At 47.2% G+C, this 13,341-nt stretch overlaps 1 protein-coding gene across 1 annotated transcript; it reads right to left on the bottom strand.

Annotated features, from left to right (window-relative positions):
• Positions 1-205: 205 nt before the first annotated feature.
• ccdc25 (coiled-coil domain containing 25) lies at positions 206-11,877 on the bottom strand. The gene is made up of 9 exons (XM_056294587.1): positions 11,700-11,877; positions 10,697-10,744; positions 8,074-8,113; positions 7,157-7,208; positions 6,911-6,986; positions 5,749-5,852; positions 3,415-3,617; positions 1,512-1,557; positions 206-1,331 (listed from the first exon to the last, which is right to left on the bottom strand). Exons 1-9 carry the CDS (start codon positions 11,722-11,724, stop codon positions 1,302-1,304), a joined length of 624 nt encoding a protein of 207 aa, XP_056150562.1. The 5' UTR covers positions 11,725-11,877; the 3' UTR covers positions 206-1,301.
• Positions 11,878-13,341: the final 1,464 nt, after the last annotated feature.

The following is a 13,341-nucleotide window of genomic DNA, read 5'->3' as shown; positions in this document are numbered from 1 at the left end:
CCGGCTTCCCACCCGCAGACACGGCCAATTGTTTCTGGATAGACGCGCGACCAAGCCGGGGGTAACACGGGGATTCGAACCGGCGATCCCCTTGTTGGTAGGCAGCGGAATAGACCGCTACGCCACCCGGACGCCCCAACTATTGTGTTTTGTTGTTGATTCTGGCGCTGAAATCTTGTGGGTGACACAGAAAAGGACAGCAGGGGGATGGTGTTTTTATTCATAGTGGCAGCCCGGGATCAGTTATGGCAAAGCAGTGTTAAAAACAACCCCAAGACGTCCCAAGGCTCGTGCCCTGATGAGCTCGTTCGTCCCATTAGCATACTCACTTTAATGAACCAGCGAGAGAGACATGGAAGTGAGACGTATGAGAAGCCGTTACATTTGGGTTCAGGTACACGCTGCAGGTGTGTTGATACGGTCGAACTTCTTCAGTGAATGAGGAACAACTCATGAGAAACAAACGCACTGTTATTCTGATTTGCAACACTGAAAAGCGAAACAATGTAAATTTGAGGAGACATCTTGCAAATCTGAGCAATGGAAATTACAGAATGAAAACTCTTCATACTGACTGGCAGTAAAGAGTGGTGACATTTGCCTGCGGCTGACTGCAACTGTATTTGATCGACAGAAAAGAGCAAATAAAACATGGAGGAGACTAATGTCGCGCGGTGACCACTATTTACCCTCGGGACAGACTTTGCACTTCAGCACCGGCGCGAGTGGGACAGGGCAGGGAAAACCAAGCTAACACTGGTCTATTGTTGGCATTTCTTGAACAAGGTCGTCTTATTTTGCTTCTTGAGAGTCCATCTGAGACGCGGGGTCCCTGGGAACCCGTCTGGAAGCGGAGTGTGTGAGCCAGTCGGCATACAGATTAGTCCAGTTTTGTTTTTTTGAATTTTGAGCCACCCCATTGCCACATCCTAACATTCTCCTGTTACTTGCACCTGATCCTGATCTTACACCTTTTGGACAGTAGGAGGACATTTTCCTTTCCCCTCTCTAACAGGAGACTCGTCCCAGCTGGGGTTTGAACCCTCAACCTCCAGCAGGATAGCAGGCCTCACGGCCTTACCTACTGGGCTATCTCGACTGCTATATATATGACATGATGATGATGAGATTAGTCCAGTGCTGTCCCTCACACCCGCATTCCAAGTGTCCAAAAGCAAAGTTCCTGTTTGTCTTTGTGCAATGTCAGCAAACTGTTAGGCAAAGCAGCGGTGGAGGCATCTCAGCAATATATCCAAGTCCTGATGGAGGTTTCTGTCTGCTGGCTGCCCAGTCCTCTGCACTCACATGAAGTCATCCGAATCGTACCCCGCCTGCAGAGGACACGGAGTTGAAGTCAAGTCACATAAACAATGTTACCTGAGCTGGTGTCGAATACCGTTCACGTGGAATGAACCTTGCTGCACAGGAGACCCAATCCATTTCCCAAGGTCAAAAAAAGAAAAAGAAAAGAAGCTTGAATATTTGTGAAAGAGATCTGGAAATATCCTTACCTCATTTGTGGTCATGTTGTCACTCTTCATGAGAGAAGAATAATTTCTGCAGAGGAGAAATGAAATTGTATGTTAACAAAACAACAACAACAAAAAAAATCAAGCCCACTTCTAACTGAGAACAGGTGATTTATTCTCTGGTCTGATACAGTTGATAAATGGCTGCTACACCTCGTTTGTAGTACAAAGAAATCAGCTGAAAGAAGAAAGCCACTTTATTTTGTCTTGCAACAAGTGTGTCCTCTGCATGTAACCCATCCTGTACAACAGGATGGGTTACATGCAGCCTGTTGTACAGGATGGGTTACATGCAGCGCCCTTGGTTACAGCTGCAGTGCCCAGGGACCAGCTCCACTTCTTCTTTCCACTGCCTTGCTCAGGGGCACAGACAGGACTAGTAACCCTAAGATGCATGTCTTTTTGATGGTGGGAAGAAATCGGAGCACCCGGAGAAAACCCACACAGACACGGGGAGGACGTGCAAACCCCACACAGAGAGGACCTGGGACGGCCTGGTGTTCGAACCCGGGACCGTCTTGCTGTGAGGCTACAGTGCTGACCACTGGGCCACCGTGCCGCAATACTATTTTTCTCGGACTCCTACATCCAACAATGTTGGAACGCTGCTCTACTCTGATAGCGATGGGTTGTCCCAACAGAATCAACACATTGTCTTCACAGTTCAAGTGGACAGAATAACGCAAAACCTTAGGGACTGCAGTTTTAACTAACTAGCTGTGAGAAAACAGCGGTAGAGGCATCGATAACTGTAATAATGAGATAACTGCATGCTGTTTTACAATCCAATATCATTGATTCATCAAACATTACACTCATTTTCATGTTTGAACTTATGATTCAATTACATCTCACCACCAGAAGATGTCGACAATGTGCAAAATCACGGCTTACGGGTTTAAAGCTGTGCGATCCTGCTGGACGGACAATCAATATTACAGTACAACATGATTCTGATATAGTCTGACGTAGAAGGCAGGGAGAAACACTCCTGCTGACTCTGGATTTACTCGGGGTATAAACAAGGAGTAGCAGCCAGTTGCCGCTCGTGTGCCATCAGCTCGGCAGTAAACAGTTCCCACCTTTGTAAACATGGCGTCCTCGGACCAAAGCTAACACCGGTAGTTTAATGTATTATGAACTTCATCAAACTACATCACCACATTGTTCTGTGTTAATATTGATTTTTTTTTTTCGTTCAGAGGCATCGCCACATCAGTATCACACCTCGGTATTTTTGATTCCTGCTGCAGTTTTTTCCAACACGGATGTGTTTGCTGCTGCACCGGCTGGTATGACCCAGCATTTCTACAGCAGTATGCAGAGATTTGAGAGTGTCTCCAACCGTGGTAAAGATTAAAGATAGTATTATTATTATCCCCCCCCCTTTTTCTCCTCAATTGTATCCTGCCAATTACCCCACTCTTCTGAGCCGTCCCGGTCGCTGCTCCACCCCCTCTGCCGATCCGGGGAGGGCTGCAGACTACCACATACCTCCTCTGATTCATGTGGAGTCGCCAGCCGCCTCTTTTCACCTGACAGTGAGGAGTTTCACCAGGGGGACGTAGCGTGTGGGAGGCTCACGCTACCCCCCACCCCCCCAACAGGTGCCCCGACCGACCAGAGGAGGCGCTAGTGCAGCGACTGTGACACATACCCACATCCGGCTTCCCACCCACAGACACGACCAATTGTATCTGTAGACGCCCGACCAAGCCGGAGGCAACGCGGGGATTTGATCCGGCTATCCCCGTGTTGGTAGAACGCTAGCATTACGTAAACTGAGCCCGTGGTCTGGACGATTTTCTAAGCGAGAAAAGTTGTGGATTGCTGCTTTAATGAGGTAACTTTCTGAGCATCGGCTCAAAACGACCATCAAACTGACCTGAGTTCTTCCATCTCCTTTTTCTTTTTCACCTCTTCCTTCTCTCTTTTCTTCTGTTCCTGGAGCTGGGCCTTCTTCTCGTTCCTCTCCTCTCTGTCTCGCGACTCCTTCTCAGCCGCCAGGTCCGGGTAGCGCTCCGCTTTTGTTTTTTCCAGCCGGTTAATGATCTCATTGACTTTTTTCTCCACGGCTACGATCTTCACCTGTGCAAAGTAGAGAAAGTACAAGTCAACTCTACTGGCCTACCATGCTGCCGCGGCACCTAATACTTGGCATGTACAAAGACCATCGTCGCACACAAGATGCTGACGAACAGGTTTAATTGCTTTGCTCAATGACGCTGTGGTCATAAAATCACTTTACTCACCTGTGGACCATTTCACATTGTAACTCACGACGGGAGGCGAAACAATGAACAAAACGATGTCTTCCTGAGCACGAGTGAACGGCGCGTGAGATGGCAGACTACAGGAACCACCTGAGGATTCAACCTCAGGTGCAGACAGAGCGGCATTATACCGAAGAGCCTACAAATGAAATCTTCAGTCAAGGGCCAGCAAACTAACCAGATCCTTCAGAAGGCACAGAGCCAGTTGTTGAATGAACGGCTGCGACAAACTCATTTTACCATCGACGCTTTGAAAGCCAAAGAGGAGCAGATCCAACAGAGACCCCCGTCGCGTCTAGATGAGACCACTTTCCAACATGTGACTGAGTTCACGGAGAAGGCTCGTCTAGCACAACCAGGAAAGTCGAAAACCAGGCAGCAAAAGAAGTCACCAGACACACGCCGGCGATGTGGACGAGTGGATGGGTGAAGAATCTGTCCGACAGACAACTCACCCAGGTGGAGAAAGACATCCTTGCTAAGGGGCTGAGCTTTGCCGTCATGCCGAGGCAAATCCCAGTAGTGGAACTGATCACAGCCACGGGATCAGCGGTCCGTAAAAACATCACAACGGACCCGGAAGCAACTGCGGACAACAGTTTCAGCCTGCCTCAGCAATGCGAAGGCGCCACCATCCAACATCAGCAGCGATGAGAGGAAAGCTCTCACCACTCTCAGAAAGGACAATAACATCTTCATCCTTCCAGCAGACGGAGGCAGATGCACTGTTGTATTAAACCAGACAATCACGAGAAAGTAATGACGCTACTTAGCGACATGAATACTTATGATCCAGGCAGTGGATCTGAAGTGCACTGGAAATCCACGTTTCTTAGTAAACTCTAAACTGTGAAAGAGAGAAACATGATATCGTCTGGTGGTGTTTCCATTGGGATATTCAACAGAAGGGAACATGATGAGTGGTAAAGTCATACCATACAAGTGATAAATAGGGTCAGCATTAACCCTGCACGGTTAATGACAAAGAAACGGTCGGACAGTATAGACACCGCTAGTGGGGGAAGAGGGGATGCGGGAGCTCAACCTTCCTTTGACATCAAAATTGCCACCATCATCGGTGGTGTTATAATGGGCCAAAACACTATCAGTGGAAAAAATCTTAAAAGTTACAGTTTTGATCTATTTCACTGTAATACAAGCATCCATCCTCTTCCGCCGTAGAAGACTGATACGTGCATTACGGGAAAACAAATCAAAACTATAATCTAACTTTTAGGATTTGGTATGTCAATGAGAAAATGTTTGTTAAAGAATTGTAAATGCATCCGGGGATCGCTGGATTGAATCCCCATGTTACCTCCGGATCGGACGGGCGTCCCTACAGACACAATTGGCCGTGTCTGCGGGTGGGAAGCCGGATGTGGGTATTTGTCCTTGTCGCTGCACTAGCACCTCCTCTGGTCGGTCGGAGCGCCTGTTCGGGGAGGGGGGGGAACTGGGGGGGAATAGCGTGATCCTCCCACATGCTGCGTCCCCCTGGTGAAACTCCTCACTGTCAGGTGAAAAGAAGCGGCTGGCGACTCCACATGTATCGGAGGAGGCATGTGGTAGTCTGCAGCCGTCCCCCGGATCAGCAGAGGGGGTGGAGCAGAGACCGGGATGGCTCGGGAGAGTGGGGTAATTGGCCAAGTACAATTGGGGAGAAAAAAGGGGGGGGGGTCCAAAAAGAATTATAAATGCTAGACTAACTAGTAAAAAGTATAGATCAGCTTCACTTCCCTTTTCTTGAGGAGCCACCAATCACATTGAGGAACTGCGCTACGCTAGGCTAGAATACGTTCCAACACACCTTCAAACTACACGCAAAAGACATAAAAAAAGGAATCCGTGAGTTTGTCCGACTCTGTGAACAGGACAGATTAAAAACCCCAGAAACTGAACAATCCCTTTAATGGAGGAAGCCACGAATTTGACGGTCTACTGACCTCTTTCTGTCGATGGAAGCCGATCTGTCCCACGTCCATGTCCCCCGTCTTCTTCAGGTTGGACCAGGGAGTGTACACCACATTGATGTTGTTCATTTTACAGCCTGGCAGTAAAATAAAAGTTTTAGTCCTCGTGACATCTACTTGTTCAAACAAGAGCTAGCTAGCCAGCTAGGTCTTTATCACTCAGAAATTTAAACAGACTTCAATAACACAGACCTGTGGACTGACAGGGCAGTGCTCAGAATTGTCAAAATGCTACTTTTACTAAGGTGAAACATAACAGGATTTATATTTATTTTGCATCACAGGCCACATTTACACCACAGATCTTGATGTCCAGTTCTGATTTTTCTCTCTACTTGGCCGATCACCCCACTCCTCTGAGCCTTCCCAGTCACTGCTCCACCCCCCTGCCGATCCGGGCAGGGCTGCAGACTACCACACGCCTCCTCCGATACGTGTGGAGTCGCCAGCCGCTTCTTTTTACCTGACAGTGAGGCGTTTCACCAGGGGGACGTAACGCGTGGGAGGCTCATGCCATTCCCGCCAGTCCCCACCCCAAACAGACACCCTGACTGACCAGAGGAGGCGCTAGTGCAGCGACCAGGACACATACCCACATCCGGCTTCCCACCCGCAGACACGGCCAACTGTGTCTGTAGGGACGCCCGACCAAGCTGGAGGTAACATGGGGATTCGAACTGACGATCCCCGTATTGGTAGGCAACGGAACAGACCGCCATGCTGCCCAGACGCCCCTCAGTTCCCTAGATCTGACTTGTGTGATTGCCTGTTTACATCTACTTTTAAAAGTCTATCTATCCGATTCCTGTGCTTACACCACAACACTTTCACTGGAAACAGCCCACGTGCACAGGCCTGAGTGAGTTCGGTCCCCGGCGCAGAGGTCAACAACCACACAGGTACACAACGTCATTCACAACGCAACCGCGGTGCGAGTGTCGCATTTTGAATGACGTGTGATCCACAGTGACCCGAAAAGCCCTACCTGCGTGGCTACACCGGAGTCGCTCCGGCAGAGATCAGGTTCCGATCCGATTTATTCCCATCCCATTTATGTCGATGGGTTCAGTATCAAGCCCTGGGCACGGGACGCCCGTGTGCTGTTTCTTTTATTTCACACGTTGGACAGCCTTACCTTGGATGCTGTTGTTTTTGACCAGCTGTGCACAGTCGATCAGCACCTCCTTGGGAATGTCGTCGATTGTCAAGCCCTGGAATTCACAGACACATACACGGACACAGACACACCGACACAGGTGAATAAAGGATGCTTAGAAGGGGGTCGTCATTATCAAATAATCACACATAAATAAGGACAATTAGGTGAGATATCATCATTAATATTTCAGTTTCTTTCTCACTGACTGCGTCGACTAGGCACCTGTGGCATCCTCAGGTAGACGTGGGCTGAGGACAGCTTGTCCACATGAAACCTGGAGAGGAAGTAACGCATAGGTCAGGTCAACATCTCCGAGAAACCTTCTTTCCTGTGTGTTCTGAGCTGGATATTTACTTTTGTTAACTACACGGATGACGGTAAGAACCAGGACATGTGAGACTACTGGACAGAAGGACAGGAAATGACACGTGTAACCTCGGGACAGTTGCAATCAGCAGTGCATGATGGGGTTGACTGAAACGTTAATCAAAATCCAAAAACACACTTTCATGAGTGACAGAAGAAACACCCGTGGGCGCAACAAAAAAACAGTCTCATTTCCAAAACCTGGAAAAAATACTATGTGAGGAAAGCATTACTAGACTCTTGAGTACGTGTATAATTTGGAGATACGTGAAAACGGCAACAAAAATACACCATGAGTAGCACGTGGGAAAAAGGTACTTTTTCCTAATGGGAAACAAAATGTGTATTTTTCATGGCATGGAAATGTTCATTGCAGCGAGTCATCAAACCACGTGGCGTGCATGTTTCACACCCACAATCAGTGCTTCCAGTACTTCTTCATAAATCCTAATGTGAGGGTTGCACGATATTTGATTATTCCCTACAGACACGATTGGCTGTGTCTGCGGGTGGGAAGCCGGATGCGGGTATGTGTCCTGCTCGCTGCATTAGCGCCTCCTCTGGTCAGTCGGGGAATAGACCCCTACACTACCCGGACGCCCGGCACTTTGTCTTGATGAATAAGAACTATTGTAGTTTTGCCACACATCTGACCAACTCTGGTGTGTGAAATCCTGTACATGCCATGTAGTAAGCGATGCTGACTGGGTTTCTCTAGTCATTAATATACAGCTGTTCCCACTAAAGGTAGAAAAGTCAAGAGTTTCTCTCACCAGATGTCTTCAGGCCACCCGTACTTGATAAGATCTTCATCTGTTGGTAGACCACATAAGATCAGGCATCAGATACCAGTGTTTGCACTACATGCCTATTACTGAGGTGGGCTGGTTATGTTATTTTAGCCGCTGCTCAAGTAAAAACACCCCAGACCACAACAAAAAACCCACATCTGACATGATGATAAAATGACCTTTCTTTGGTGGCATCTTTTTTTGTGTGTGGGTAGTTTGATCTAAGCACATTTAGGCTGATGATGTCACAAGTTCACACTCGGCACGTGACGACACCCAACAGCAAACTCCAGTCCCTATCACCCCGTTCACACCCGGTTTTAAAATGCGTTTTGGGCGATCGGATCACAAGTGGACGGCGAAACACGTCGCCGTTTACACCGGTGTGCACTACGCGTCTCCAAATGCACCCTGCTGACCACGTGCGATCAGATTTCGTTACTCCGAAGGGGAAGAAGATGAAGAAGAAGAAGATCTCGTTACTGTCTAAGTCACTTCCGCTACAAAGTCTAAGGGCCTCAGTCGAGCGCCAGATTTGCTGACTAGCTGTGAAAACAATAGCTAATGTCTGAGGACGTCTCAGTACACATGTCCGGACTATTCCAGCTGTTGAGAGTGACAGAACTGATTCTTCTGCCCAAATGGAGATGAGGCATCTTGTTTCACTTGTAGTCAAGGCTCAGCGTTTTCGGTTTTTACCGATTTTCACCGAAAAATACCCAGATTTTTTAAAAAGAGCAGATCGGTTTAAACTGATTCTCACCCGGATTTTATGTTTCCACGGAGCCAAAAGTTGTTCCTGTTCGTGTGAGGTTATGTCAGTGCCCTCTTGTGGCGAAATCCTGCATGCTGGATGGCTTTGAAAAATAAAAACCGAAAACATTGAGCCTTGCTTGTAACCACGTACACTCTCCTCTATCTCCATTTTTTCGAAAGTTGGGGCGCTGTTACAAAAACAACCACCACATCCTGCACTGATGACGTATTTTCCTGTTACGTCCTTGTCGGGGACACATCAGGACGCATTAGCGTTTACACTACAACAGATACGTGGACAAATGTGTCCCAGACCACCTCAGCAAGTGGTTCGAGTATCCAGTTCACAAAACTTTTTGGTGCTCGTTTGCACTTGTATTTAGCGCCGTCCAACTCGTGATCCGATTGCAAAAAAATGCATTTTAAAACCGAGTGTAAACGGGGTGTCAGAGTGAAGGGACCTGGTAGAACCTTTGTGGCCATGTGGGGAATGGAGAAATTCAGACTTGAGTTTGTCCTTTCAATCGGTCTATTATAAACCACGGAAATGAAAGGTCTTTCACCAAACCAAAAACACATTTCAACCCGTGGGACAGAATAGCACACAAATTTATTCTTGCTGTTGCATTTGATCCCAGCCTTTCCTTTGATAAGCACGTTAAAGAAATGACCAAGACTGCCTTTTTTCACTCACGTAACGTGGCTAAAATTAGGTCTTTTCTGGCCATGGCTGATGCAGAGACTCTAACACACGCATTTGTTTCATCCAGACTGTTCTCAGGTCTGCCACATTCTAGTACCAAAAATCTTCAGATGGTTCAGAATGCTGCTGCTAGGATCCTAACTAAATCTAGGGAATTTTACCATATTACACCAATTCTTGCCTCCCTTCATTGGCTTCCTATCCATGTTAGATCAGAATACAAGGTGCTTCTGCTGACTTATAAAATCCTAAATGGTCTTGTCCCATCACACCTGTCTGATCTCCTTAAACCATACGTTCCATCTCGAGCTCTCAACATACAGGGCTCCTGTGTGCACCCAAAGTTAAAAAGAAGTCAGCTGGTGGCAGGGCCTTTTCCTATCGGGCCCATTCTTGTGGAATAACCTGCCTGCTGCCGTCAGACAATCAGAGTCTGTTGAGTCCTTTAAATCCAAACTTAAAACTCATCTTTTTGCCTTAGTTTACAATTAGTTGCCTTTAAGTTGCGTGCTTCACAACCTGTACTGCATGGTGGGTCGGTTTCTGTCTCAATGAATTTACCAACCACTGTTCTGCCCACGAGATTATAGAGTATAGATTACAGATTATTGCAAACTGTTCTCTTCTCTCTCGTGTCTTTTCGCTCTCTCTGAATGATGTCTTCTCTTGTGTATGTGAATGGTGTGACGTGAGTCTCCCCCATGTGCACGTGTAGTCTGTCCTCCTCCCAGGTCTCCATGGTGATGGTGGTCACCACCTGGACACAGCTTGACGTCTATTCGTCTTCGGAGAGAGATCCCTCCTCTGTTGCTCTACCTGACGTTCATTCCTATTTTTTCTCTCTGTTAAAGGTTTTTTTTTAGGGAGTTGTTCTTTATCTGATGCACAAGTCTAACCACAGGAGTTTGTCTTGCTGTAAAGCCCACTGGAGCAAATTTGTAATTTGTGATAATGGGCTATACAAAATAAAACTGACTTGACTTCTTGGCCTGACATTGCAGAAATTGTTGCCTGAATTACTCAAAAAGCACATGTCAACTGCAATTATATTTATTCCTTTCAGCCTTCAATAAAATAACGGCGCACACGAGAAAATATAAATGACCATATATCAACAGCACAAAGAAAAAGCGATGGTCAACTTACTCTCATACTTGTCCTTCCCCATATAGATCGTGTAGGAAGGTTCCACCACTGAAAAAGGGAAAGCGAAAAAATTATTATAGCGTTCAGCAGTGGCGGCTGGCCAGTACAGTACACCCCCCTTCAAACATCAAGAAATGAAAATCTGTTTTAACATGTTAAATATAATGTAGTTGTATAATGCAAATAATGATGAAATAAAAGTGTTGTCAGTCTGTGAGCGCCTGTCAGCAGCATTAAATATTGGTTCCAATGGTATTTGGTTGATTTCTGTCTGAATACATATACTTCCTGTCTGAAGACATATACTTCCTGTCTGAATACATATACTTCCTGTCTGAAGACATATACTTCCTGTCTGAATACATATACTTCCTGTCTGAATACATATACTTCCTGTCTGAAGACATATACTTCCTGGGTGAGGGTCACCGGCCAAACCATACCCTATGCAAGCCCTCAAACTTGTGGCGAGCAGGTGACCTGAAGCTGCTGTCTGATTGGTTTCTTCAGATTTTCCGGGGGGGGGGGCAGTTCTGCGCGACCCAGACACGCCCACTGTTTATTGGCAGCGAATTTGTATACTCTGGATGTGATTGGGCAATTCTCGTGGCTGTCAATCATGTTCGCACCCACCACCACGCCTCGTCTCGTCTCGACTGTCAATCATCCACCGTCTACGAGCCCTGATAAAATCTATAGGCTACATTGTCCTTCTTATTAGCTCTGTGACTGTGTGGACGTTAAAGCAGCTGTCAGGTGTGCTGCGCCAAGCGCCCCCCCCCCCCAAACATTGTTAGCACCAGCCGCCACTGGCGTTCAGGCGATACACGTTTAAAGGCTCATCTCTCACGGACGTTGAATCCGTTGGTAGTGGCACATAGTCGACCCCTCGAGAGCCGCACGTGTCGTCACGAACAGCCGCGGTCTGGGGCTTCGTCTCTGAACGCTCTCGCGGAACTACTTAACGTTAGCCATTAACGCCCGGCTCTTCCGCGTCACTCACCGGCACTAGTGAAATAAAACACCATGTTGGCGGCCCGGGGCTGACTTCTCCGCGCCGGACTGCTGCTTGCGGGCAGGGATCTGTATCCTGACAGGCGACGCGCTCACCAAGAAAGGGTCATAACGAGCCGAGAGGGGCCGGGACTGCCGCCGCTGTCACTTTTCGCGTGGAGAGGGTGACCCAGGAAGTTGTTGTTCTTCTTCGCCTTCTTCTTCGTCTTCTTTTTTTTCTTCTTCTTCTTCTTCCTGTAGTTAACGGCGGGTGGCGTTTAGCGTTCAAGGCGCATTACCGCCACCTGCTGTGCTGGAGTGGGGGCCAGCATACCAAAGGATGAAAGGCAAGGGAAAAAACAAAACAAACAAACAAACAACAACGATAATAATAATGATTGTGTAAACTACTAATAAGACCCGTTAAACTAACGGGAGAAGAAGAAAATGAGGCGTTAAGACCCGTTAAGCTAACGGGTCCGACCCTTTAGCCGAGCGGTTAGTGACGTCGCCTTGCGGTGCAGCATACCTCGTGTCGAATCCCGCACCGGGCAACAAAATAACCGATTATAATGATAATAATAGCGCTGGATCCTCTTCATTATGCCAATTTCTTTTAAGAACACAAACAATGGTTCATATTTATCCCCCTCAATACTGAATAAAATTGTTGTTGAGATATGACACCAGTGTATTTGTATGACTATGTGTTACTGTGTACTATTATTTTGTTTACGACTTTGTTTGTCCACAAGTGGGCGGTGTTGCGCTTGCATGCGCGGATTGATTGCGTCACTGAGACGCTGTTCATTTTCTTCTTGTCCCAAAACGACCGAATAAACGGAGGCTGCATTTTTTCCCTCCAGCAGAAGATCGGTAATCAGTACGATTCTTTATAACGGTTTAATAATCCACTTCACCTGCGCAGAGATAGACATAAAGTATTAGTCTAGTCTTCTAACAATTGTTAAGATTAAATACTCCCACCCCAAATGTCTTGACTACCTCCTTCAGCTCTTCTCTGTGTTGAGTATTTCTGGCAGTGACAAATAACGTGCTCAGCATTTTCTGCTGATCCACATTCACAAAGTCCTGATGGATGCCTCCCTAATAGCTGCACTGGTCCATGTAATCCTGTGTGTCCTGACCTCAGTCTTGAAACGACTGCTTGTTCCCTAGCATTGTCCCATACTGATATCCTCCCTCCCATTTTTGGTTTTATTGTATACAAATGTTGGCCCTTGTTTCCCTCATCCCATAACTTTTGCCAAGCTGCCATGATTTTGCTTATTATTATTTTAATTTCAGCTTTGCTGAAGGGCACCTTCATGACTCTGTCCTGCTTCGGGGCTTGTTTAGGATGTGAAGGCATGAAAAAGGAGGTAGAGATCCAACAGGTCAGAGTGCAAAACAAGACCAAATATGCAGAAGCGATCAAGGTGGTCCACCAGAGCAGCAGGAGGGAGGCAGGAGACACAAATGGTGGCCAACATAACAAGCAGCAGGAAGAACCAGAAGAGGGTAAAGCGTGGGTTGATCTGAAGAAATGAGCAAATAATAGTAAAAGCTGCAGCAAACCACCTGAATATTAGTGAACTGACGTGGGAGGAGGTGAGAACTGACCTCAGTGCTCATCAGGCAAGCCAAGAGCC

This window comes from Lampris incognitus, chromosome 15 (assembly GCF_029633865.1).
Source record: "Lampris incognitus isolate fLamInc1 chromosome 15, fLamInc1.hap2, whole genome shotgun sequence".
Taxonomy (NCBI): domain Eukaryota; kingdom Metazoa; phylum Chordata; class Actinopteri; order Lampriformes; family Lampridae; genus Lampris; species Lampris incognitus.
Note: the sequence above shows the minus strand (reverse complement) of the source record. Positions and strands in the feature narration are given on the sequence as shown.

Bases quoted from the DNA above. Each gene is read 5' to 3' on its own strand.
- ccdc25 (XM_056294587.1), bottom strand. From the start codon at position 11,724: ATGGTGTTTTATTTCACTAGTGCCG. The intron at 10,745-11,699 runs GTGAGTGACGCG...TCCCTTTTTCAG, and splicing joins GTTTTATTTCACTAGTGCCG to TGGTGGAACCTTCCTACACG. The intron at 3,618-5,748 runs GTCAGTAGACCG...TACTTTGCACAG, and splicing joins GCTTCCATCGACAGAAAGAG to GTGAAGATCGTAGCCGTGGA.